At 44.6% G+C, this 25238-nt stretch overlaps 1 protein-coding gene across 2 annotated transcripts; it reads right to left on the bottom strand.

Annotated features, from left to right (window-relative positions):
• Positions 1–1427: 1427 nt before the first annotated feature.
• On the bottom strand, positions 1428–23457 carry Rab5b (RAB5B, member RAS oncogene family). Of its 2 annotated transcripts, XM_027392152.2 has the most exons (7): positions 23315–23405; positions 22541–22601; positions 10828–11088; positions 7434–7585; positions 6865–6987; positions 5657–5750; positions 1428–3959 (listed from the first exon to the last, which is right to left on the bottom strand). In XM_027392152.2, the coding sequence occupies exons 3-7, from the start codon at positions 10988–10990 to the stop codon at positions 3844–3846; spliced, it is 648 nt and encodes a 215-aa protein (XP_027247953.1). In that variant the 5' UTR covers positions 10991–11088; positions 22541–22601; positions 23315–23405; the 3' UTR covers positions 1428–3843. The 2 variants fall into 2 exon arrangements, with proteins under 2 accessions (XP_027247953.1, XP_027247952.1); XM_027392151.2 differs by lacking the exon at positions 22541–22601 and having other exon boundaries at positions 23315–23457.
• Positions 23458–25238: the final 1781 nt, after the last annotated feature.

Raw genomic sequence — 25238 nt, 5'->3', positions numbered from 1 at the left:
TTTAACTGATGTTTAGGATCCCTTCAAACTCACACTCTAACAACAGGCACTTGTCATCGTATCTTTCTTTAAGATTATATGTATGTATGTATGTATGTATGTATGTATGTATTTCCTGCAGTATATATGTGCACCATATGTGTACCTGGTGCCTGTGGAAGCCAGAAGACATCAGATTCCCTGGAACTGGAGTTATGGATGGTTGTAAGCCACCACTTGGGTGCTGGCTATTGAACCCAGGTCCTCTACACGAGCAACAAGTGCTTCTAACTGCTGAGCCATCTCTCCCAGGATCTTTTTTCTCTTGAATCTTTTTGTTTTTCAAGACAGGGTTTCTCTGTATTGCTTTGGAGACTATCCTGGCACTCACTCTATAGACTAGGCTGGCCTCGAACTCACAGAGATGCAACAGCCTCTGCCTCCCGAGTGCTGGGATTAAAGGTGTGCACTACCAACTCCCAGCTTTGATTTTTTTTTTTTAATTTTTATTTCCTCTACATTTGTGGTTTGCTTGCATGTATATGTGTGAGTATGTCAGATCCCCAGGAACCGGAGTTACAGGCAGTTATGAGCTGCCATGTGGGTGCTGGGACTTGAACCTGGGTCCTCTGAAACATCCAGTACTCTTAACCACTGAGCCATCATCTCTCCAGCCCTCTTTTTTTTTTTTTCTTTTTCTTTTTTGGTTTGGTGTTTTTTTTTGAGACAGGGTTTCTCTGTGTAGCGTTTTTTGGAGTCTGTCCTGGAAGTAGCTCTATAGACCAGGCTGGCCTTGAACTCATAGAGATCTGCCTGCCTCAGACTCCCAAATGCTGGGATTAAAGGCATGCACCACCACAACTCAGTCTCCAGCCCTCTTTGTAATCTTTAGGTTATGGGTTCAATTCAGAAACTAATATATAAATGAGTCCCAGGAAAATGCAAAAAATTTTGCATAGTGCTTCCAACAGTTCAGATATGCCATTCCTCTTTCCAGTCTCAAGAAATTCCAGGAGATCCATGACCACACAACTGCACACAAAAAGATAACAGTCACACTTGATAAGTTATCTATATCTTTGAGCAGGAACAATTCACAAAACAAGGTTATTTTCCAGATTGGTTCTTCAAGTGTCCAAGACAAAGTTGAGAAAGTACAAAGGTTCCAAGGTGAGGAGGCGTTATGTTAGAGGTTCCCTAAGATTTCACTGGGCCCTTTTTTCCCAATCTTTTGTTTGTTTCTGAGACAGGGTTTCTCTGTGTAGCCCTGGCTGTCCTGGAACTTCCTCTGTAGACCAGGCTGGTCTCTAACTCAGAGATCCACCTGCTTGTGCCTCTGCCTCCCGAGTGCTGGGATTAAAGGGATGTGCCACCACTACCATCCACCTTCCTTCCCGATTTTTAGCTTCAGGCAGAAAAATGGTAAAAACGAAGAACAGTCCAGTGCATTCTTTTTTCTCCTTTTTTACTTACATTAAATACATCGATAAATCAGCAGTTGCATTCTGTTACCACGATTGTTATGTTGAAAGGAGAGGGAAAGAAAGGCAAATGCTTTCTTAGGAAAAAAAAAATAAAAACAAACAAACAAAAAAAGATGACCCCTCCCCCTAAAATGTGATCAAAAGAAAAAAGATAATGGGAGGGTGGGGAGAGAACAAGAACCCTCAAGCCCAACAGAGCTCAACTGAAGGCAGAAGAGCTGGTAGGAGTAGGGGGGAGGCAGCAGCTGGGCCCAGGAGCTAAGGCCAATACTGTTCCTAAGGGAGGGAGGCAGGGAAGGAGGGAGGGAGAAGAAAAGCCTAGGGAAATGGTTTCCCAGCCCCTAGGCAATAAAACATTTTCACTTTTTGTCCCATGGAAACTGCAGCGAAGGAATTAAGTCTCTACAAGACTTAGCCTCTCTAGGTTTTTAACTTGTAAAATAGATGCACCTGGATGCTTTGGAGGACTAACAAGTTCTAGGAAAACAAAGTTGGAAACGTATGTGTGTTTCAGGGCCATGAGAACTAAGGCTGCCCCTGGAAAAGGAAGAGAATTGAGGCCTAAGTGGAAGAACCTAAACTGGGTCCTTGAGAGTCTTGGCGTCATGGATTCCTCAGCTACTTTGAAACAAAAGGCAGCCTGTAAGCCAAAGAAACAGAAAGGTCCTAACTCTGGGTTACTGTGGGCTTTCCTTTCTTCTGCAGATTTCCCCAAAATTCTGGCTAACACCCAAAAGAACTGAGTTCCCTCTTGCTTTGATGGCTTCCCACAGATACCCCAAAACACCTAATGAAAGATGTAGAGACCAGAGACTTAGGAAGGACCAAAGCGCTCTGATGATACAAGGCAGCTGTGAGGCACCTTCAGTTCTAGCTGCGCCTGTCATAGGATGAGTGGCCTCTGTGGCAGGAGCCCCTAGTGGTACATGGATTAAGAAAGAGTAAGGGGGGCCGGGTGAGGGAGGAACTAAACTCAAGATACCAACAAAAGAGAAAAGAAAAGGGGCAACAGGAGACAGAACAGACTATACAGTGAGAATAAAGACTATAAGTATTTACAGGGAAGTAGAAAAGACATGGTAAGGTATAGCAAGCTGAATGTGAGCCCTGGAAAGACAGAACACTCCCTTTGCCTTACCCTTCTTCACTCCACTATCGTGGCCCATGCTATTCTGAGGCCACTCCCCAGTTGCTCAGACAAACCTATACCCAAAAATTGGGGCATGAATCAGTCAGAAGAGGCTAGGAGGGGCGACTGGGCTTGAGTAGCTGCTACTGTTACTGTTTTCTATAGTGCCTCCCAAACCTCATACATTGTAGATTCCATTTAATTAAAAAGGTTGAAGGATAGGTAAATCAATCAAAACCCCAATAAACATGTATCCTGACTGAACTATCATCAATTAAAGTGCAAACTGCAGGGGCATGGCGTCTGGGGCTAAGGCCATCTCAAGGCCAGGGGAAGGAAATAGGCGCCTATGTATAAAAGAGAGGATGGGTGTCAGAAACTGGTACCTCCTCCAGTTAGACAACAGCAGAGCTAAAGGTGCAGGCAACCAGTGAAGATTCTTTGGAGCACTCTGAGGTCCAATCCCCACATTGGAGTGGGGAGGAGTGAGTGGGGAAACTACCTAAGAGGCTGGGTGAGGGAAAACAGCCTTGGGACAAGTTCCAGAGCCACAGATGACACTGCACCTCAACCTTTATCCAGTCAGCTAATACAACTCCCATACGGTGCCTGTGAGCTTGCCTCCCTATTCTCACTCCTACCTAGGAACACCCTCCACAAGTCCAACTCTGCAGTGTTTCATAGACAAGAAACTCCTACCAGATAAACAAAACAAAAAAGAAATGTTTCCTTACTCCCTCCTGCTCTGAGCCTCCTGCTCTGTCCCTACAGGGCCCTTAATGTAACTAAAATTACATTGTCTCCCTTTTCGGTCCTGGGGTGTACCTTTCATCATCTTGGAAAGAGGAGGAAACAGGAACAAGAACAGGGAGTGAGGAGAGGTGGAAGAGGGAATAGGCAGGAGACAAAAGTCTTCCCTGAAACCCTGGGAAGGGACACAGTGGGGGATAACAATGAGGAGGTCACTGTCTTGCACCTAGAACATGAAGTGAAGAAAGTTTGTTTTGGAAGGAAGGTCCTGGGGAGATTTGACCCCAAACCCCAGAGTAGGGCATAAGAAGGAGTGGCAACAGCTGCCTGGTGTTGGTTGCTGAAGCGTTAAAAAGTGCCATGATGGAGCTGTCAGGAGGCAGCCCTTGGGAGCCAGGGCTCAGTGTGCTGTTACCGTAGGGGCTGTGTGCTGAGGGGTGGGGATGGAGGTTATGTCTTAGCTCTCGTGCTAACTCCACACGTGTTTGCTGCTAGCCACCCTCAGTTGCTACAACACTGGCTCTTGTTCTGCTGAGACTGCTCATGGAGATCCACACCCCGATTCCGGCCGGCTGCACCCCCCAGATTCTGGGGTTCACTCTTTGGCAACTTCTTTGCTAAAAAATAAGAGAATGGAACAAAGCATGGTAGATTTTACTTATATATACTTTCCACCCCAAACAAAACGACTACTGAGTGGGGGTGAAGTAAGATTAAAATAATGATCTGAAGAGGGCATCAGTATTTGCAAACCTCACAAACACAGGGAGCTAAAGCTGCCACCAAAGGATGGAAGTTACAAAAGGAAGTGAAGCTGTTTCTATAACTGGAGATTTTCTTGTTTGATAGTGCTGAGGATTGAACCTACTACTGTACCTCTGACCTTGGTTTCTCTCACTCTGTAGTCCAGATTAGCTTCAAATTCTTGATCTTCTGGTCTCCACCTCCCATGTGATAGGATTACAGGTGTACAGCACCACACCACTTTTATATTTTTAAAGATTTATTTAATTATTATGTATACAGTGTTCTGTCTGCATGTATGTCTGCAGGCCAGAAGAGGACACCAGACCTCATTACAGATGGTTGTGAGCTACCATGTGGTTGCTGGGAATTGAACTAAGTACCTCTAGAAGAGCATTCAATGCTCTTAACTGCTGAGCCATCTCTCCAACCCACCACTTTTATTTTTTGGTTTTTTGAGACAGTTTCTCTGTGGCTTTGGAGGTTGTCCTGGAACTAGCTCTTGTAGGCCAGGCTGGTCTCGAACTCACACAAGTGCTGGCATTAAAGGTGTGTGTCACCACCGCATTTTTTGGTTCCTTTTTAGAATTCTGTTTTTTGTTTTTGTTGTTTTGGTTTTTTTCTAGACAGGGTTTCTCTGTGTAGCTTTGGAGCCTATCGTGGCACTGGCTCTGGAGACCAGGCTGGCCTCCAACTCACAGAGATCTGCCTGCCTCTGCCTCCCGAGTGCTGGGATTAAAGGCTTGCGCCACCATGCCCAGCCCATTTCCCAAGTTTTGTGATTATAGATGTGCTTCACCAAATCTTCACAAATAGCTTAGGCTGCAATCTTTCTGCTTCAGCCTATTGCCCCAAATGAGATTTTATTCATGCATTACCATACCAGGGTTTGTTTTGATTTGTCCTCCCCATCCCTCCCTTTTTCTTTGGTTTATTGAGACAAGCTTTCTCTGTGCAGTCCTAGCTGTTCTGGAACTTGCTCTGTAGACCACAGAGATCCACCTGTCTCTGTCTCCTGAGTGCTGGGATTAAACATGTGCCCAGTATTTTTACTTTCTTTTTTCCTGAGATAGGAGCCCTCTCCCTCTCTTTCCTGGAATTAATTATGTAGACAAGGCCAGCCTCAAATTTACAGAGATTAGCCTCTGCCTCCTGAATGCAGGGATTAAAGGTATGAACCATGCCCATCTATGGCCTAGTACAGTGGTTAGCAATCTGTAGGTTGATATTTATATCACCATTCACAACACTAGCAAAATTACAGAACAAAGTAATTTTATGACCAGGAGTCACCATAGCATGGGGAACTGTATTAAAGGGCACTAGCATTAGCATTAGGAAGGTTGAGAGCTACTGGCCTAGTACTTACTATCTAGTGCATCTAGTTTCAGACTTTGGCTTCTTTGCAGTGCTGGTTTTCAAACCCTGGGCCTCCCACCTCCTATGAAATACCCTACCACTGCGCTACACCTCCAGCCGCATACCTACAGTGATTTCTAAGACCATTTGTCCTTGGTTTACGGACAGACAAGGAGACAGGCAGAGCCCAGACCACTCGTCCTGTCCTTACCTATTGCCAGGAAGAGGTCATTCACGTTCATAGCAGTCTTGGCTGAAGTCTCCATAAATAACAAGCTGTTGTCATCAGCATAGGCCTGTGCCTCCTAAAAGGGATGAGAGTAGTATTGCTTTCTCACTCCAATCCACACTCTAGAGTGAGGGAGTATTTACGCTCTCTCACCAATGCCCTTTGCACCAGTTGGTCCCGGACCCATTACATGGTAATGATTTCCCTCGAGATAAACTCATGTCTACTAAGTTCAACCAAGGGATAATCAAGAATCTATGTGTTATCTTTGGATATCTTCCTCAATTGCTTTTCATCTTATTTTCCAGTTTACTGTTTGTATTATGTGCATGTGTTTGTACATACAGGCCTGAATGCCCTGGTATGCTGGTGGAGGTCAGAGTCAATGATGGAGTAGGTTCTCTCCTTCCACCTTTATGTGTATTTCAGGGACTGGACTCAGGTTTCCAGGCTTGCAACTTTACCTGTTAGACCTCTTACCAGTCCCCAACCTAATACTTTTTTTGATTTGTTTTAGATACAGGGGTTTTCTGTGTAACAGCCCTGGCTGTCCTGGAACTCATTCTGTAGAGTAGGCTGGCCTCAAACTCAGAGAACCTCTTGCCTCTGCCTCCCGAGTGCTGGGATGAAAGGCATGTGCCACCACCGCCTGGCACCTTATTACTTTTTAAACTCACTGTTTTAACTAGAGTAGCTGGCCAGCAAGCCCCTGGGTGCTCTGTTCTCCACACCCTAGCACTGAGACTGCAGGCCTATGCTACCTTCCTGCAACTTTTTCATGTGGGTCCTGGGAACCCCAAGTCCTCACTTGGGCTTGAGCACAAGTATTGTACAACTGGAACCATTTCCCCAGTGTAAGCAATCTTAATTATGGAGAAGGGTGAATCTATGAGTTATGGCATGTCAACAGTTCCTTACCTCAAATTCAACTATTCCCTCCTTCCTGTTTTTTACCCTGGTACCGAACAAGTAGTATTTCCTTACCCCTCTGATCTGCAGTTTTCCTCTAATTCCTTTAAAATCTCCTAGCTGCCATTATGGTCACAGTGTTGCTGTATTTAGTTTGGTGTATAACTAGGAAGTGAGACAGTGAATGCCTCACATGAGGGTTTCAAGAGACTGGTTTGGAAAAAGAGGTCCCACATATACAGAGAGTGTTGGGGAGGGAGGGACTCTGTGGGTCATCTTACTTCATACTCCACCATGCGCTTGTTGGCAAGGTCAGCTTTGTTCCCTGCCAAGGCAATAACAATGCTAGGGCTGGCTTGCCGCTGTAGTTCCTTTACCCATGTCTTTGCCCGGGCAAAAGTTTCCTAGGAAAACATGAAAGAGAATGGGCTGAAGTGAGCGCTAACCACAGTCATCACCTTCAAAACCCAGTCTCACAATTCTCCTCTCACAATTCACTTCCTCTGGCTAACTGCTTACAAGCATACTTAGTACTTTTATTTTGTTACTTCAAGAAACTATTTCCTCAAGGGCCTAGGCCTGGCCCAGGATGATGTGGTAGACTTTGGGGAGCCCCTTTTGAGGGCCTTACCCTGCCTGGGGAGTGGAGGGGGGATGGCTAGGGGCAGGTGGGATGTTGGAGGGGAGGGAGAGGGAGAGGGAGAAGGGATTGACATGTGAAGCAAGCTTGTTCCTAATTTTGAACTAATAAAGTTAAAAAAAAGAAAACATAAAAAGAACCTATTTCCTCTCCCCCACCTAACTTCTGTAAATAAATCTTCTCAATAAATAATCTTCTTAGTCCACTTACCTGATTAGTAATATCATAGACCACAATTGCAGCCTGGGCACCCCTGTAGTACATGGGGGCTAGGCTGTGGTATCGCTCCTGCCCAGCCGTGTCCCAGATTTCAAACTTGACTGTTGTGTCATCTAGACACACAGACTGGGTGAGGAAGGCCGCTATGAAGAAGAAATGAAGAAGCTGTAAGTGGAGGATGGATGGAAAGGTCCTACTCCCCTTCAAATGATCTCTTCTCATTTTAAGACCAGTTCCTATCCAGGCCCGTCAATTACAGGCTTGGTATTCTCCTCATGTGAAAATATTGGAACAGGGTTAAGATGGCCTCTGAAGGCAGGAGGGTTAGGAGTCCAAGGCCATATTTGGCTATTTAGCAAGTTTGACCCTGTATTTGTTTATTAATTTAAGAAAAGATCTCAATACGTAGGTCTGGCTCTAGGAACTCATTAAGGCTGGCCTCAAAGTCAAGAGATCTGCCTGCCTCTGCCTCCCGAGTGCTGGGATTAAATACAAACAAAAAAAAAAAAAGGAGCTCAGCAATTAAGAATACTGCTGCTTTTCCAGAGGACCTTGGGTTCAATCCTAGCAACCCCATGGCTCACAGCTGTCTGATTCTAGAGCAAGGGATTTGGTTCTCTCTTGTGTCCTCCAGAGGCATTGCATGCACATGGCACACACACATGCTTACATACAGGTGAAACACTCACACATGTAAAATAAATCTTTCTAGCTAAGGAATGCAGACCATTATAAGCTGTGAGGGGCAGAGAGTACACTGGGCACTTACATCAGTCATCCATTTCTAACTTCGTTTTTTCTGAGATAGGTTTTTCTGTAGTCCTGGCTGTCCTGGAACACACTTTGTAGACCAGGCTGGCCTCGAACTCACAGAGATCCTCTTGCCTCTATCTCCTGAGTGCTGGGATTAAAGGTGTGCGCCACCACTGCCTGGCTTGTTTTAACCTCTTAATCGGATATGAAATAATGAAGTGCTAGGCAGTGATCCAGCACTTGGGGAGGCAGAGGTAGTCTCTGAGTTTGAGGACAGCCTGGTTTACAGAGCAAACTCCAGGACAGCCAGGGCTACACAGAGAAACCCTGTAATAAAAATAATAACTTAAAAAAGAATGAGAATATTTTCAAGGCTGGACACATCTGTTATTCTAGCACTGGGGAGGTAGGAGGAGGAGGGGGATCAGGAAAACAAGGCCATTCTTACTACACCAGTCTGGGCTACATGAATCCCTCTCTCAAACAAACAAAACCCACAAGACTTTAAAACTTGATGGCAGGTGCCAGGACAGCCCTGCCAAGGTGCACACGAGGGAGCAGCCCTATGGAGTCGGTTTTCTCTTTCCACCTTACATGGCTCTAGGGACTCACTGCTTAGGTTAGCACAGCAAGCACCTTTACCTTCTAAGTCATCTTGTTGACCCTCACTTTTCACCACCAGTAAAATGGCACTTCTTATTTCTTTTTTAAAAAAGAAACCTGTCAAAGGGCTGGAGAGATGGCTCAGTGGTTAAGAGCACTGACTGTTCTTCCAGAGTTCAATTCCCAGCAACCACGTGGTGGCTCACAACCACCTTAAATGAGATCTGGTGCCCTCTGCTGGCATTCAGGCAGAAGACAATACATAATAAATAAACCCCCCTCCACAAAAAAAAAAGAAACCTGTCACTTATTTGTATATCTATGTTTGGTATGTGCCTGTGAACGCAGACGCCTCCAAAAATCAGTAGAGGCATGGAACCCCCTGGAGCCGAGATTACAGGTGGCTGTGAGTTGTCCACCTGATGTGGACACTGGGGATTCAGGGCCTCTGAAAAAACAGCAAGCTCAGTACCCACTGAGCCATCTCTCCAGCATTCCCAGAATTATTTTTTAGAAAGGGTTTTTATTGCGGACTTAGCAAGACTATTAAGTAGGAGTGGTACTTAAGGGCAGCTGCACACTAATGATGGGTGTGGGTTTATCAAGAGATTCATCTGATCACGTACTTGATTATCAATCACCGTTCCAAAACAAAAAAACAATTTTGGTGTGATGGTACTGGGGACTGAACATGGGGCCGTGCATGCTATATTCCTTGTCATTTTTCTTTTCAGTCAGGGCCTTGTTTGTAATACAGACTGACTGGAACTCACTCTGTAGCACATACAAGCTTTGAACTTGGAAACCCCTGCCTTAGCCTACTAAGGAGCTAAGATTATAGGCCTGTGTCAATAGGCCTAAGTGTCCAGTTTTTAAAGGTTTTATTTTAAATTACATATATATGTTTCTAAAATATCTTTTTATAAATTACATGTATTGGATGGGTAGTGCTAGTGCCTGAGGAGGCTAGAGATGTCAGATCCTTGGGAGCTGGAGTTACAGGTGGCTGTGAGCCACCTGAGGAAGCCTGCTCAGAACCAAACTCTAATCTGTCATTATCCACCCCACCCCCACCCCCACCCCACCTGTGTGCTTTTAACTTCTCAGTCATCAAGTCCCTGGGTGTTTTGTTTTGTTTTTTGAGACAGGGTTTCTCTGTATAGCTTTGCAGACCAGGCTGGCCTCCAACTCAGAGATCTACCTGCCTCTGCCTCCCCAGTGCTGGGATTAAAGGCGTGTGCCACCAGGCCTGGCTGCTGGGTGTTTTTTTTTGTTTGTTTGTTTTTTTGACATTGGGTCTTGTTAGGTAGCCTCAGGCTAACAGGGAACTTGAAGCAGTCCCCCTCCTTAGCTTCCAGAGTGTTCCCATGTCACCCTGCTCTAATTTTCTCTCCAGATGTCACTCAATGGAACTTCACTGGCACTAAGATGACAGGGAAGAACCAGGCAGTGTGGTGCACACCTTTAATTCCAGCACTCTAGGAGAGTCAGGTGGATCTCTGTGAGTCAAGACTACACAGAAAAATCCTGTCTTGAAAACCACCCTCCCCGCAAGGAAAAACAAAAGGTAAAAAGCCAAGTAATATCACTGGCCTTTAACCTCCCTGTCTTGGTCTCTCGAGAACTATGATTAGAGACATTAGCTATCAGGCCCAGCTTTTATTTGTAATTGACTTATTTGAGGCTGGGTCTCTCTATATAGTCCCGACTATTATGGAACTCACTGTGTCGTCCAGGTTGGCCTCAAACACACAGAGATCTACTTACTTCTGACTCCTGAGTGCTGGTATTAAGGGCATTCATTTGCCACCATGCTCCGCTTGATTTTTTTTTTTTTTTTTTTAATTGTAACAGGGCCTCATGAAGGCCAGACTGGCCTCAAACTCTGTATCATTAAGGATGGTCTTGATCTTCCTGCAGGGTTTCCATTTCTGGGATAACAAATGGAACTGGGAACCAATGCCACAATCAAGTCCCACATGTTCCTTTCAAGTCCCACTAAGTACTGAGGCTTCAGTCAGTCACTCACCTCCAATGGTGCTTTCCTGGTACTCATGGAACTGCCCTTTGACAAAACGCAGCACCAGGCTAGACTTCCCCACTGCAGATTCTCCCAGCAGGACCAATTTGAACTGGCATATTTTGCTGGCCTGGGGCTGCCCATTGGGCCTGGCTGTACTTCTGCTAGTCATAGCCAGGTTGTCAAAGTAGGAAAGGGTAGAGGGAGGGGGATGCCACAGAGCGGCAAAGGGGGGAGGGGAAGGGGAGGGGCTTCCAGGCTTCAACAGTCCTGTAGGGAAAGAAAGAGAAAGTTAGACACAGGACCATTGAAACGGCAGTCATTTTTCCCCCCTTTAGCTAATTTTTTTTTTTTTTTCTCGATTCAGGGTTTCTCTGTGTAGCCCTGGCTGCCCTAGAACTCACTCTGTGAACTGTGCTAGCCTCGAATTCAGAGATCTACCTGCCTCTGCCTCCCAAGTGCTGGGATTAAAGATGTGCACCACCTCAGCCTAGCTTTTTTGTTTTGTGAAATGTTTTGTTTTAAGAAATGGTCTAAAAACTTTGGTCTGTAGCCCAGGTTGGCTTTGAACTCACAGAGATCCGCCTACCTCTGCCTCCCAAGTGCTGGGATTAAAGGCATACAACACCAATGCCTGGCTTATTTTAGGTATCACTGCATAGCACTGTCAGGCCTTGAACTCACTATGTAGACCAGGCTGGCAATGAAATTAGTGTGATCTTCCTGCCTCTTCCTCTGAGTGCTGTGATAACAGGTTGCTCCTGAAGCTTAGCTTAGGTAACCATCCAACACTGAAAGGCTTATCACACCTCTGATAAGGTCCTCTACAGCTGACATCCAGTGGTAAGGGTGGACAGCAAAGTCACAACTGTTTCTGGGCAAACCCATTTCAGGGGGGTGAGGCAGGAGATCAAGCATTACCTGTGGCCAGCCCAGCCTCATCCCACACAAAGAACTGCATCTGTAATAGACTAATAGACTGCTCTACCAGAGAGTGGCTGGCAAGGGAGCTGAAATGTCAACTGCAGAAAGTTTTTAATTCCCCACCACATCTGAGCCACATCAAATTCATCAAACTTTAGTTGGCCTGTCCAACCACAGGTACACTAGACAGCCAGCATGCCACAGGTGCCTCTCTTTTCCTCTTTTTTTTTTTTTTTTTTTTTTGTTGGTTCTGGGGATTTTCACAAGCTAGACAAGTATTTTACTACTTAGCTATATCCCCACTTTAGTTTTCTTAGATGGGAATCTCACTATATAGTTAGTGTGGTGCTTGTCATGTAGCCTGGGCTGGCCTCCATCTATGGGATGTCAGATGTGGACCACCATACCTTGATTTTTTTTCTGATATTTTGGTTCTATGCCCATATATATTTAATATTTACACATATACTAATTATTAATATATTCCTGCAAAGCACTCAAGATATGAAACAGATACATAGAAATAAAGGAGAAAGGTAAAAAGGAAGTTAACAGAGGACTGAGAGAATAATCTAGAGGAATGACAAATTACTGTCACTGTGTAGACACTACTCTACAACAGCAATCCTAATAACACTGACACACTATCATTATTATTTTTTTTTAATCAACAGGTGTGATGGCGCACACCTTTAATCCTAGCACCTGAGAGGGAGAGGCAGGAGGATCTCTGTGAGTTCGAGGCCAGCCTAGTCTACAGATCGAGTTCCAGGATAGGTTCCAAAGCTACAAAAAACCCTGTCTCCAAAAACAAAGACAAAACAAAACAAAACAAACAAAAACACAAAAAAAGAAAGAAAAGAAAATTACTGTAAATCAGAATTAATTTGTTTCTTAACCAACTGTGCAGACTTTCTCAAACTGTGGGCTGTATACCAACAGTGAGTGGTCTTGAAATCTGAGGATGGAATGAAGTTGTCTCTGGCCAGCCTATAACTATCGTTGCTCCTGAAGCATTTTTAGATGCCATTTGGATAAGAACTGAATATAGAGCCTCCCAAAGGTCAGAAAATTCCTCAACTTTGTTGCTATAATAGAGCAATTATTAAGGTGGAAAAAACCAACCCAGCACAGTAAGTTAGAACATTATTTTAAGGTATATGACTTTTGTTTATAGTGTATTTGTTTATCTTTGTAAAGCTGTGATTCTCTGCCTGTCTAAAACACCTGATAGTCTAATAAAGAGCTGAGAGGCCAATAGTGAGGCAGGGTCAAGGATGGGGGGGGGCAGGCAGGCAGAAAGTATAAATAGAAGGAGCAAGAGAGGAGGACTCCAGGGACTAGTCACCTGGCCACACAGCCACACAGCAATCTATGGAGTAAAAGTAAGATTTACAGAAGTAAGAGAACAGGAAAAGCCCAGAGGCAAAAGATAGATGAAAATAATTTAAGATAAGAAAAGCTGGCTAGAAGCCAGGTGTTGGTGGCGCACGCCTTTGATCCCAGCACTCAGGAGGCAGAGGCAGGCAGATCTCTGTGAGTTTGAGGCCAAAGCTACATAGAAACCCTGTCTCAAAAAACAAAAAACAAAACAAAAACAAACAAAAGAGTAAAACATCAACTGTAGCACAGCACACCATATAAGGGCCAGGCCTTTGTAATCAGGTGAGTCTGAGTTGTTCCTTCTGCTGTGACTTAAGACACTGTGACTTTAGGTTTCTTTCTCTCCTAGCCACCATCTGAACCTCAGTTTGAAATATGCATTAATTTCCAAAGTTCTATATGCATTTAAAAAACTTGTCTTCTCTGTGTTGGGCATGGTAGCACATGACTGTGATCCCAGAACTTCGGAGGTGAAGACCATCAAGAGCATTGTCAGCTATATAAGGAATGTGAGTTTGAGGCCAGCTTTGGCAACAAGTGACCCTGTCTCAAACAGATAAAATATTTTTTGAAAAAGGTATCTGAGAATGAGGTATTTCTAGAGAAACATATAGAATGCCTTATAGGAAAAGAGAAGGAACTGTAAGTCTAAATTTCAAAACAGATAGCAGGAGCCAGAGACAGCTCAGTGGGTAAAAGTGCTTGCCATACAAGCCTTGGTATATATACAGTCCTTGGAACCCACAATGGAAGGAGAAAATGGACTCTCAAAAGTTGTCTCTGACCTCTATTTAGAGCCATGGCACTTTTTCTCTCTCTCACACACATCATACATATGTACACCCCCACAGAGCAATAAATGCTAAATTGCCCATAAGCCTGACAAACAAGAGTTTGATCCCTGTGATCCATGTGGTAGCAGAGAACTCACTCCCACAAGTTGCCCTCTGACTACATGCACTTGTACACACACACACACAATCTAATAAAAACTAAAAATACATAAAACAATGACACATATATTCCAAGAGCAATATGGCTAGGTGACATATCCCCCAACACACACACACACACACACACACACACACACACACACACACACACACACACACACCAGAAAAAGTTCCCAGTCATTTATTCTCCTATACTTTATCTATTTCAAAGTATATGATCCATGGGGAAGAACACTAAGCCTCAATGTTACTTTTTTAAAATATGAAAACACAGGCACTAAGATAAAGTGAATTCTTATTTTTAGTCACAGAGAGATCCATTACTCTAGCCCTGGGGAACAACAGGAGCACAGGAGAAAGAGAGGAGTTGTAGAAACACTTGGGTTGCAGAGTCCTCGTTATCACAGAGACTGAAGTCAAGCAATAGCTCACAGGTCAGCAAACTTTCTTGCTTCTAAGCAGCCTTGGGTTGTTGGAGATTAATAACTACTGGGTTAGTATGTGACTTCCACAATCTGCTCTGCTTTGCTGTTCACTGTAACTGATGGGCAAATCCAATCTGTAAACATTTTTAAATGCAGTAAATAGACTCAAAGATCAGAGGTGTAGAACTGAAATATGACATATAAGATTCAAGGTCAGCATGGTCACATATGCCTGTAATCTTAGGATTTGGGAGTCTGAGGCAAGAGGATGAGACTGAAGTTAGCCTGGACTACATAGTGAGGCTCTGTGTGATGGAGAGATGCTTAGCAGTTAACACTTTCTCTTCTAGAGGACCCAGGTTCAATTTCCAGCACCTACACTGTGGCCCTGTAACTCCTGTCATAGGGAATCCAACACCCCCCTCTAGCCTCTGAGGGCACTGTACGTATGGGGTACAAAGACATACATGCAGACAGAATACCCATATACACAAAATAAAAATAAAGGTTAAGATTTTTTTAGTTAAAAAATCCTAAACATCCAAACAACATTTGGGGCTGCAGTAGTAGCTCAGCAGTTAAGAAGAGCACTTACTGATCTCCAAGTTCAGTTCTTAGCATCCATACTGGGTGGCTCACAACTAGCTGTAACTGTAATTCCTCTAGCCTCTACGGGCACTTGTATTCAACTGCACACTCATAACACACATACATACAAAATATAAGAAACAATAAAAATATTTTTTAAAAATTCAATTGGTTTCCTTTTTTTCTTTAGTTGTCTGTTTTTTAAAGTAAGGCCCTGAAGTAGCTCAGGATGGATCTGAACTCATAATCCTGTCTTGTTTCCCAAGTGCAAGTACTATAGATGTGTATCATCAGGCCCCATCATTAATTCAATTGATTCCTTATTCCGGTAATATTTGGTTTTGTTTTTTAACAAGGTCTCATTATGTAGCCTCAGATGGCCTGAGACTTAATTTGTAAACCAGGCTAGCCTCAAACTCAGAGACCCCCAATATCTTTGTGTCCCATCCTGAGAGAGAGAGAGAGAGAGAGAGAGAGAGAGAGAGAGAGAGAGAGAGAGAGAGTGTGAGTGTGTGTGTCCCAAAGTCCAGTCCAGTGCTGGAATTAAAAGTATGCACCACATATCTGGCACTTTTTTTTTTTTAAGATTTTATTTTGTGTTTCAGTGTTTTGCCTGTATGGATGTATACCATATGTATTCCTGGTGCCTTTGGAAGCTAGATAAAGGCATTAGATACTCCAGAACTGGAGTTATAGATGACTGTGAGCTTGGAACTGAACCCAGGGTCCTCTGCTCAGACCCGCTGAGCTATCTCCCCACCTATTCATTTTGAGTGGGGGGATCTTATTATGCAGCTGCCCTGCCTCAGACTCCTGAGTGCTGAGGTTATAGGCTTGCACCACCATTCCCAAGTGATTTTTTTTTGGGGGGGAGGGGAGCTAAGAGTTGACAATGGGGAAATGATCCATTTAAAGGCAAAGAAAAAGAAAAATAACAGTAATCTGGCTGTAAGTGGTCATCCATCAACCTTCAGGGTAGACTTGGCTGTGGCTGGCTAGGTGGGTGTCACCTTCCTTCGAAGTTAAAGGTGAGTCCCTCCTAAACAACAGGTGTCCCGGAGAGAGAGCTATTCTTCGGTCAAGGGTATTATATTATATGCTACCTGCTCGGACCTCAAGGTCTTACAAGCAAAAAGTAAACCAAAGTACAGCAGCAGGTGTTATTATCTTTATCACCTTCAAACCAGAGGCCAGAAGGAGGGGCCATTCCTCTTTCACTCACAGTGCAGAAGAGAAGTGTAGCTGAGCAGGGCCCACTGGCACTGTGACAGGAGGATGTTTCAAGTTCAAGGCCAACTTGGGCTACATAATGAGTAAAGAGTCTGTCTAAAACAAAACAAAACAGCTGAGTATAATGGTGCCTATCTGTAATCCCACACTCAGGGGGCAAAAGCAAGAAGATCACCATAAATTTAAAGTCAGGCAGGGTGTGGTGGTACCCACCTTTAATTCCCTCGGCCACTCAGAGACAGGGGGACTCTGTGAGTTCCAGGCCAGCCTGGTCTACAGATCGAGACCTTGTCTGAAAAAAATAACTAAAAACTGACAGCCAACCTGGCCTACTGAGTTCTAGCCCAGCCAGGGTTACATTGAAAGACCAAAAAGAAAGGGCAGCTCCATAGACAGGAGCAGCATATAAACATCCCTTAACATGGGAAGACTGAGGCCTGTCCACAGTCAGCCACTGGGTAGCAACAGGACAGGGTTCTCCAAGCACCACAGCAAAGTACATCCAACAGAAAAGGTTTCTTAGTTGGCCAGTCCCAACTAGAGCAAGACTGCATTCCTCAGGCCAGGCCCCTTAGACTTGCTTTAACTCAGTGTAATTACCCTAAGTCTATGTAAAACCTCTAAAGGTCTATCAACTATAAGCAAACAGAGGTCCCAGTACGTGGCCACCACACTCTGCTCAGTCTGAAGTGTCAGTCCTGTGAGGCCAGTCACCCAGGTAAGAGCCAATCCATATGTCAGATAGTCCATCTCTACAAATAAGGAAACTGAGGCTCATAAAATTAGTCAGTCTGTCAGGCATTAAGTATAGCCAGCTAAGCTGGGGAGTGGTGGTGGCTCACGCCTTAAATCCTAGGAGTCAGGAGTCAGGAGCAGGTGGATCTCTGTGAGTTTGAGGCCAGCTTGATCTACAAATCCAGTTCCAAGAGAGAAACTGGGTCTACATAAATAAGCATAGACAGTTAAACAGTATTTCTGCCCCTTTATACTATTCTAATTTTTCCTTCCTTTTTTTTTTTTTTTAAAGACAATGTTTGGCTGTGTCTATGTATCCTAGGCTGGCTGGTCTTCAACTCAAAATCCACCTGTTAGCTGGGCAGTGGTGGTGCACACCTTTAATCCTAACACTCAAGAGAAAGAGACAGGCAGAACTCTGAGTTCAAAGCCAGTCCAGTCTATAGAGTGAGTTCCAGGACAGCCAGGGCTACACAGAAAAACCCTGTCTCAAAGAACAAAATAACAACAAAAAAATCCATCTGCTTTTGCCTTCTATGTGCTGGGACTGCAGACATGTTACCCCCCACCCCCACTTAGCATCCCTCCACTGTGTTTTGTTTTAAATAGTTTTGGAGAAAAGACAGTCTTACACTTGTGGTGATACTCCAGTTTCAGCTGCCTAGATGCTGGGATTATAGATGCAACCTACTACACCCAGCGCTACTAAACTTTCTGTTGTTGTTGAAGACAGGGCCTTTCTACCAAGCTTTGCCTGGCATGGAAGTAACTTTGTAGACCAGACTGGCTTCACACTGCCTGCCTCTGCCTCACAATCACTGGGATTAAAGTCACCCCCACACCAGGCTCTACTGTACCTGCAGGCAAGCATGTTTACGTTGACCAGAGGATAATCTGAGATGTTTCTCCAGCACTGTCCATCTGGCTTTTTTAAACAGGGTCTCTCACTGGCTTACCAATTAGGCTAGGTTGGATGGATGGCCAGTGAGCCTCAGGAATCTGCCTATCTCCATCTCTATAGCTCTCCAGTGCTGGGATTATTACAAGTGTGTGCCAGGTTTTTGTTTTGTTTTTAAACATGGGTTTGGGGGCTCTGAATCAAGTCTTCAAAAGCTTGCTTCCCACTGAGCTATCTCCTCAGACCCTCCACTGTACTTCTCAAGGAATCAGGAAATGCTTAACTTTGGAAAGGGTACCAAAATACAAATATGAGTGCCTCCATTCAGTTTCAGGAAGTACTGGGTTTAGAACTGAAAACAGTTAGGAAAGAAGGTTTCCCATAGGACCTAGTCTTAGATTGTTCCCACAGGAGGACCACTGTTCTTCTCTGTCAGATCTTGACCAATTCCTGCCTGCCTGGATAGCATGGCAGAAGGGAAACTATGGCAATCTGTAGGATCTGATGAGCTTTGGGGCCGGTGTGAGGTATTCTAAAGGAAGATAGGACAGAAGCCAACAGATACCTTCATTTCTTTTCCCACTTGGTTTAGACCCAAATCACCAAAATCTTGAACTGAGATTTACACTCCTTAGCACAATGCTTTAACTGTGTTGGTTCAATATTATCCAGTGAGTCACTGACTTAAGAATTCTACCTCCTCTACCTTCCCCTTTGTAGGCAAAAAGCATGCTTATCGATTATCAGCATGGTAGTACTAACTCCCTATTATTGACCTGGGAAAGATTAGCATGCCATGCCTTAATCTGTCTGCCTAACAAAACCCAAATTTACAGGATTGAGTATAAATGTCACCTGTGAAACTAATAATTATCTTACTACAGCAAAATTCATCATTGCTCAAGAGTCCCAGAGAAAATGTAATTAAGACCAAGACTGAGGGGCCAGAGAGATGGCTGAGCAATTAAGAGCAACAGTGCCTCTTGCAGAGGACCTGGGTTCTGACAAATGTCCACTTATAAGGGATCTGACACCCTATTTTGACCTCCAGAGGTACCAGGTAGGCTTGTAGTACACATATATACAATATTCATGTAGGCAAATACCCATATACATAAATTAAAAATAAATGAATTTCTAAAAAAAAAGTTAGGCCTGCCTAGGCAGTAAATTTAAAACCAATATGAGCAACGTAGTTAAAAGTTAAAAAAGTGGCCGGGTGTTGGTGGCGCCTTTAATCCCAGCACTCAGGAGGCAGAGGCAGGTGGATCTCTGTGAGTTCGAGACCAGCCTGGTCTATAAGAGCTAGTTCCAGGACAGCCTCCAAAGCCACAGAGAACCCTGTCTCAAAAGACAACAAATAACAAAACAAATAAGTTAAGAGTTTTTAAATAAAAAGTAAAACAAGAGCTGGAAATATAGCTCAGTGGTAGAGAGCTTGGTTAATATGCTGTATTTTACTGTACTAATTCTTTACTGTATACACAGTCTTATATGTGTATAAATAGTAATATATAGCATATACCATTATAAATATGTATATAATGTATTCACACATATTTTTAAAAAGATCAAAATTGTATTTCTTTTTTTTTCTTTCATTTTCTGATTTTTCAAGACAGGGTTTCTCTGCGTAGTCCTGGCTGTCCTGGAACTAGCTCTGTAGACCAGGCTGGCCTTGAACTCACAGAGATCCGACTGGCTCTGCCTCCCTAGTGCTGGGACTAAAGGAGTGTGCCACCACTACTGGGCCAAAATTGTATTTCTTTAAAAACCAAAGTCATACCACCATACAGGGAGGTACCCACAACCCTTAAACCAAAGCTACATAATTCTAGCCCAGAAATCTACTTTTCTCATCTGGTTGACTCCTTTTTCGTTGTTTTATTTTTCATTTCTTTTGGTTTTTTCGAGACAGGGTTTTTCTGTGGCTTTGGAGGCTGTCCTGGAACTAGCTCTTGTAGACCAGGCTGGTCTCGAACTCAGAGATCCACCTGCCTCTGCCTCCCGAGTACTGGGATTAATGGCTTGTGCCACCAATGCCCGGCTCCTTTTCAATTCAGTTACTGTTTGTAAATCTTTCCAGAAATATTCTTGGGAAGTTGGAGTATGTTATGTGTGGCTTTAGGGCATCCTTCCTCCCAGACGGCCATTGCACTTCCTTACTTTAAGTTTGCTGTTTCACACTCCAGTCACATTTGGCCTCCCACATGCTAGGCAGGCTGTACCACTGACCCCCTTCCCACCGGAAATACTTTTGGGTTAGGAAGCAGGCGCCTGCTGCTTCTCCTACCCCATCTATGCCTCCTTCTCAGATGTCAAATTTATTAACACACATAGACAAGCCAACCACAAAGAAGTAATTCCTGTGCTAAAGCAAGGTTAAGAGAAGAGACAGGACATGATTTTAAGGACAACAAGAAAGAGCCTTCTTCTCCAGACATACTGTTCTAACTCCAGGTCTATGTTTGAGATTCTACATTGCTAAGTCCACTCTTCAGCTCCCTAAATATGTAGAAACCTTTGGAAATAATTAAGTCACTGTGAATTATTTACATTTTAAATTTGAGTGACTCCAGATACAACCTTTATTCTCAATCTCTTTATACCCAGAATCTGGTAAATGCTCATCATATACTCTACCACTAGGCTATAATCCTAGAACCCAGATCTTAAGAAAAAAAAAAAAATCTTTTGGGAATTATTGACAGTGCCTGCTGTGTAGCTTAGCCTGGACTTGAACCTCCAGAATGCTGGAATCAGTCAAGTGCCACGCCCAACTTCTAAATCCTTTCTTAAAGGAGTTTTTAAGGGTAAGGTAGGAAGTTGAGGGGCAGTGTTGATCTGAGGTTTTTGCTGGACACTGTACAATTTAGCATACTAGAGGGCTTCAAAGAGTCAAAAAAGTCAAACGAGTCTCTGATACTTCTAAATTTGGAGGAAACCCAATTTAAAATTCAGAGAAATAGGGAAACTTCTTGGGTTACTATATACCAAGCCAGGTACAAGACCCTCTTCTAGAACCATCACTCTCTCTGAGATAAGGAAGAAACAGTCAAATACTGGGAAAACTTGAGGGTTTCAGATTCTTCACTCTAGGAGAGAAGCCAATAACTGTCCCAAACAAGATGATTTCCCTTAATGTTTCTTTCCTGCACATAAAAAAGTTTTGTTCATGTATTTGGGCAGTTTTTAGGCTACCCAGTGCACAACTGTGTGAGTGTGTATTGAAGAAGGCAAATGATAATTCAGAGGACAACTCTATGCTTGTTCTGAATTTGATAGGAGACAAGATGAACTGTAAAAGAAACACAATAAATAACAGAGTATCATCTAAGAGTATTCTCTGTGCAAAGAACAAGAAAATAGAATTCAGTGAGAACATGAAAACAAAACAAAACAAAAACTCTGTCTTTCATGGCACATCCCTCAACAGAAAGATTACTTTTATTTAATATCTCTAACTGTCCTAAATGAAATAAGCTAGCGTGGAAAGACTCAGCTTTTATGTATCTCTGTATACCTTAAACATTTAAAAATATGTATATGTTACTTTGGTAATTAAGAAATGTAGTGATACAGGCTAGAGATGGCTCAGCAGTTAAGGGCACTTTGCAGAAGACCTGTGTTCTCGGTTACCAACACACATGGCAGCTCACAATTGTCTGTAACTCATTGCCAGGGGACCCAATATCTTTTCTGACCTCTGAGGGCTCCTGCACACATATGAGGCACATACATACACTCTGTCACACATACATACACATAAAATTATAAATATATATATATATATATATATATATATATATATATATATAACAGTGATAAATAGTATTAGTATAGAAAGAAAAGGAGAGGTAGGATCCTAAGAGAAACCAATAGGGCTCAATGATATATGGAAAACTGACAGGTCTCTCATTTGTCATTAATAATCTGTCTTCTAGGCTGCCAAACCTGAGAACTGAACACCCACAAGCTGTCTCTGACCTCCACACTCTGCACTGTGGCTCACACACACACAGACAGACACAGGCACCCACACACAATAAGTTTTAAAGGCATCTTCATTCTCTATAATCCTTCTTTTCCTAAATTCCTTGGAGTTTGACCTAACTAGCTAGTCACACAAAAGTGTTTTCTAGAGAAGTGGACAAAGGAAAAAGGGACCTGCCAACTTCCCCAAATCCCTTTAGAAATATCACCTCACAGTTCCAGGCCTGGAGACCTCCATTAACTGTCTAGGAAATGCCCAAGCATTTCACAGAAACTTCAAAGAAGTTTCAACAAACATGGCCCATGTTTTAGTGGCTGAGGAACCCTAAACCCCTTTCCGTGCAGATGACAGAGTCCCCAATTCTAGGTAAAAGTTGGGTCACCACAGATTGACCACATTATGAAGTGGGTAAGACTGGCAAAGCAAACCCCAAATTCTTAGTTCTTTCACAGTTCAGACAACGGGGGGGGGGGGGCACAAACAAGCAAAAAGAAAGCAGACTGCAGTCAAGACTAGCTTTGAGGCCAGGCAAATTAAAAGTTGGGGGGGGGGCGGGGGCTGAACCTGGAGCCACGGAAAACATGATTTTTACCTTTGTCTTCATTCCTACTTCTCAAGTGCCCCCAAAACTTGAAACCACCACATCTAAAAGGCTAAGGGAACAAAAGAGTAAGGAACTGCAAGATACAGAGCCTCTCCTCACCATCATTCCAGAAGTTCCCATAACTGATACCAGGCCCTGCTTCTACTTCCGTCTACTTTGATGTTCTAGCTCAGCAATGCATTCTTCTTCATTTACTGAGACTCTTGCTTCACCGAGACCAAATCCCTCTTTATCGACAACACCAGAGCACCCCCAGTCCCCCTTCCAACAGCCACTTGCGCTGAAAAGAATGCCTCTCGCTCGGCCGGCTCCGCACCCCCGACACCGGACGTCTGTCTCTAGAGACCCAGCCTCGGCTACCACCCTCGGGGCTGGGCGTAGCGCTGACCCCTCCACACCTCCTAGCCAAACGGGCTTCCCCTCCCTCCGTCGCTGCCTGGTCCCCGACCCCAGCTCCTCCCTCCTCGCCGCGGTGCTCGGAGGACCAAGGCCGGCCCTGGTCCACACCGGCTCCGGGTCCCCGCGCCCGGCCCCTGAGCGGCCGCAGCCAGAACCCAGCCGCCTCCCAGACTGGGAGGCTCGGCTCCCAGCCCTGCCGATCACCTCCTCAGCGCCCCCACTAGGCCTGCCGGGGCGGCCCCTCTGCCCGCTCCGGGGGGCTAGCTAGCCCTGGCTTAGGCCCGAGCCGCCTCGGCCGCAGGCCGGGCTGCGCTCCTCTCTGGACCTCCGCCTCTGCCCTTGCGGGCTCCATCAGCTCGGTACCTGGGGCTCCGTCTCCCCCGTCGGGCCCAAGCCTGTGTGGAACAGACAAACAGCTGGTGCTCAACCAAACCTCCTGCCCCCTTCTCCTCCTCCTCCTCCTCCTCCTCCTCGCCAGGGCGAGGGCTCCAGCCAATCGCAGGATCACCCGCCTACTGTGGAAGGTGGGCTATATGTGCGTTCACCCGCCAATCTTCTGGAGAAAGGCGGGCTTTGGGGGACTGTCACCAACCAGTACAGGGAGAGACTTGACTGGCGGGGCCGCGAGCCAATACCTAAACGAGAAGCCTTGAAGATTGACGGGGTGAGCAACCATTAGAGAGAGATATCCTGGGAAAGAGGGCGGTGCAGTACTGACGGGCATCTGCGTCAGCCAATGAAACCTCGACACCCGTGACACTCCTCCCCCGCCTTTTGACTCGTAAACATCTAATCAGGTGAGTGAAGCAGGCGGGACAAAAGGAAACCTTAACCAGTGCTAGGACACTTCCGAACTTGAGTGGCAGGCAAGGCGAGCGCGAAAGCTGCCCTGTAAAGGCCGGGTGTGGTGTGGCTTGCATCCCCGCCTAATCGAGCACTGGGAGGTGGCGGCAGGATTAGGCGTTCTAGGTCATCCTCCCTTCACCTAGCAAGTTCAAGGCTAGCCTGGGCTCCTTGAGACAAGGTCTCAATTTAAGAGGAGGGGAAAAAAAAAACCCAAACCCTGGGTTTGGAGGCCCACGCCTTTAATCCTAGCAATCTCCATGAGTTCCAGACCAGCCTGGTCTACACAGCACATCACATCGTGAGACACTACTAAGAAAAACAAAAACAAAAAACAAAAAAACAAGAGACTGAGCCGGGCGGTGGTGGGGCACGCCTTTAATCCCAGCACTCCGAGGCAGAGGCAGGGGGATCTCTGTGAGTTCGAGGCCAGCCTGGTCTACAAGAGCTAGTTCCAGGATAGGCTCCAAAACAATACAGAGAAACCCTGTCTCGTGGAAAAAAGAAAAGAGAGAGAGAGAGACTGGTATTAACCTTGTCTTCTTCTGCTTACCCTAGTGCCCCGCCTTCCGTGTCAAATTGAAGACATCCTATCTGGGAACTTTCTCTCAGAAGTTCTTTTTAGAGGAGCATTAGAGAACAGGGGTTTTTGGGTGGACTGCCTATTTTTTTATGGTCAACAAAGAGCGGTAGTCTGAAGACATTTTAGACCTCCTAAATTGTCATGTAATTGGTATTTTCTGAATTGTGTGTAAATGTGAAAATATTTAGACAACTATGCTAAGGATTTTTTTTTTTTTTTGGTAGTACTGAGGATTGAAACGAGGGTCTCTCTCTGGCAGGCTAGGCTAGAGAGATGGCTCAGCAGTTCAGAGCAAGTACCACTCTTGGCAGAAAACCCAATGTCGGTTCCCAGTACCCACACCACAGGGCTTACAACTGCCTGTAACTAGCTGTAGGAGATCCAGTGCCCTCTTCCGGCCTCTGCAGGCACTTGACACTCATGTTCACAGACCCACACATGTATACATAATTTCAAGACCAAAACAAAGAAACAAAAAAACCTACACAAATGGTAAAAGCCTACTGGGAAATGGGGTGCTGAAGCCCACTCAGTCAAGTTGCTGATAACAGAAAAACTGAAACAGCACTCTATTCATGTGCACGTGTGAGCAGGAATAGGAGAGGTTTAGCTGGTCGATAGGAAAAGGTAGGAAAGAAGCTTCAGTTTCCCTAAGACAATACCCAATTTGCTCACACTCACAACCATCCCAAGTGCAAAGGCATGGGAGGATGTCCTGCATTTACAAACATTAGGAAAAGGGCTCTGAAATCACTTATTCACATTCAGGTTGTGACCCGCTCAGTTCTTTCAGAAAATATATAAATGATAAAATATGAAAGAGATCCACTATACAACTGAGAATAATTTCTTTTAATGAAT

This window comes from Cricetulus griseus, assembly GCF_003668045.3.
Source record: "Cricetulus griseus strain 17A/GY chromosome 1 unlocalized genomic scaffold, alternate assembly CriGri-PICRH-1.0 chr1_0, whole genome shotgun sequence".
NCBI lineage: Eukaryota > Metazoa > Chordata > Mammalia > Rodentia > Cricetidae > Cricetulus > Cricetulus griseus.
This window is presented reverse-complemented; position numbering and strand designations above follow the sequence as displayed.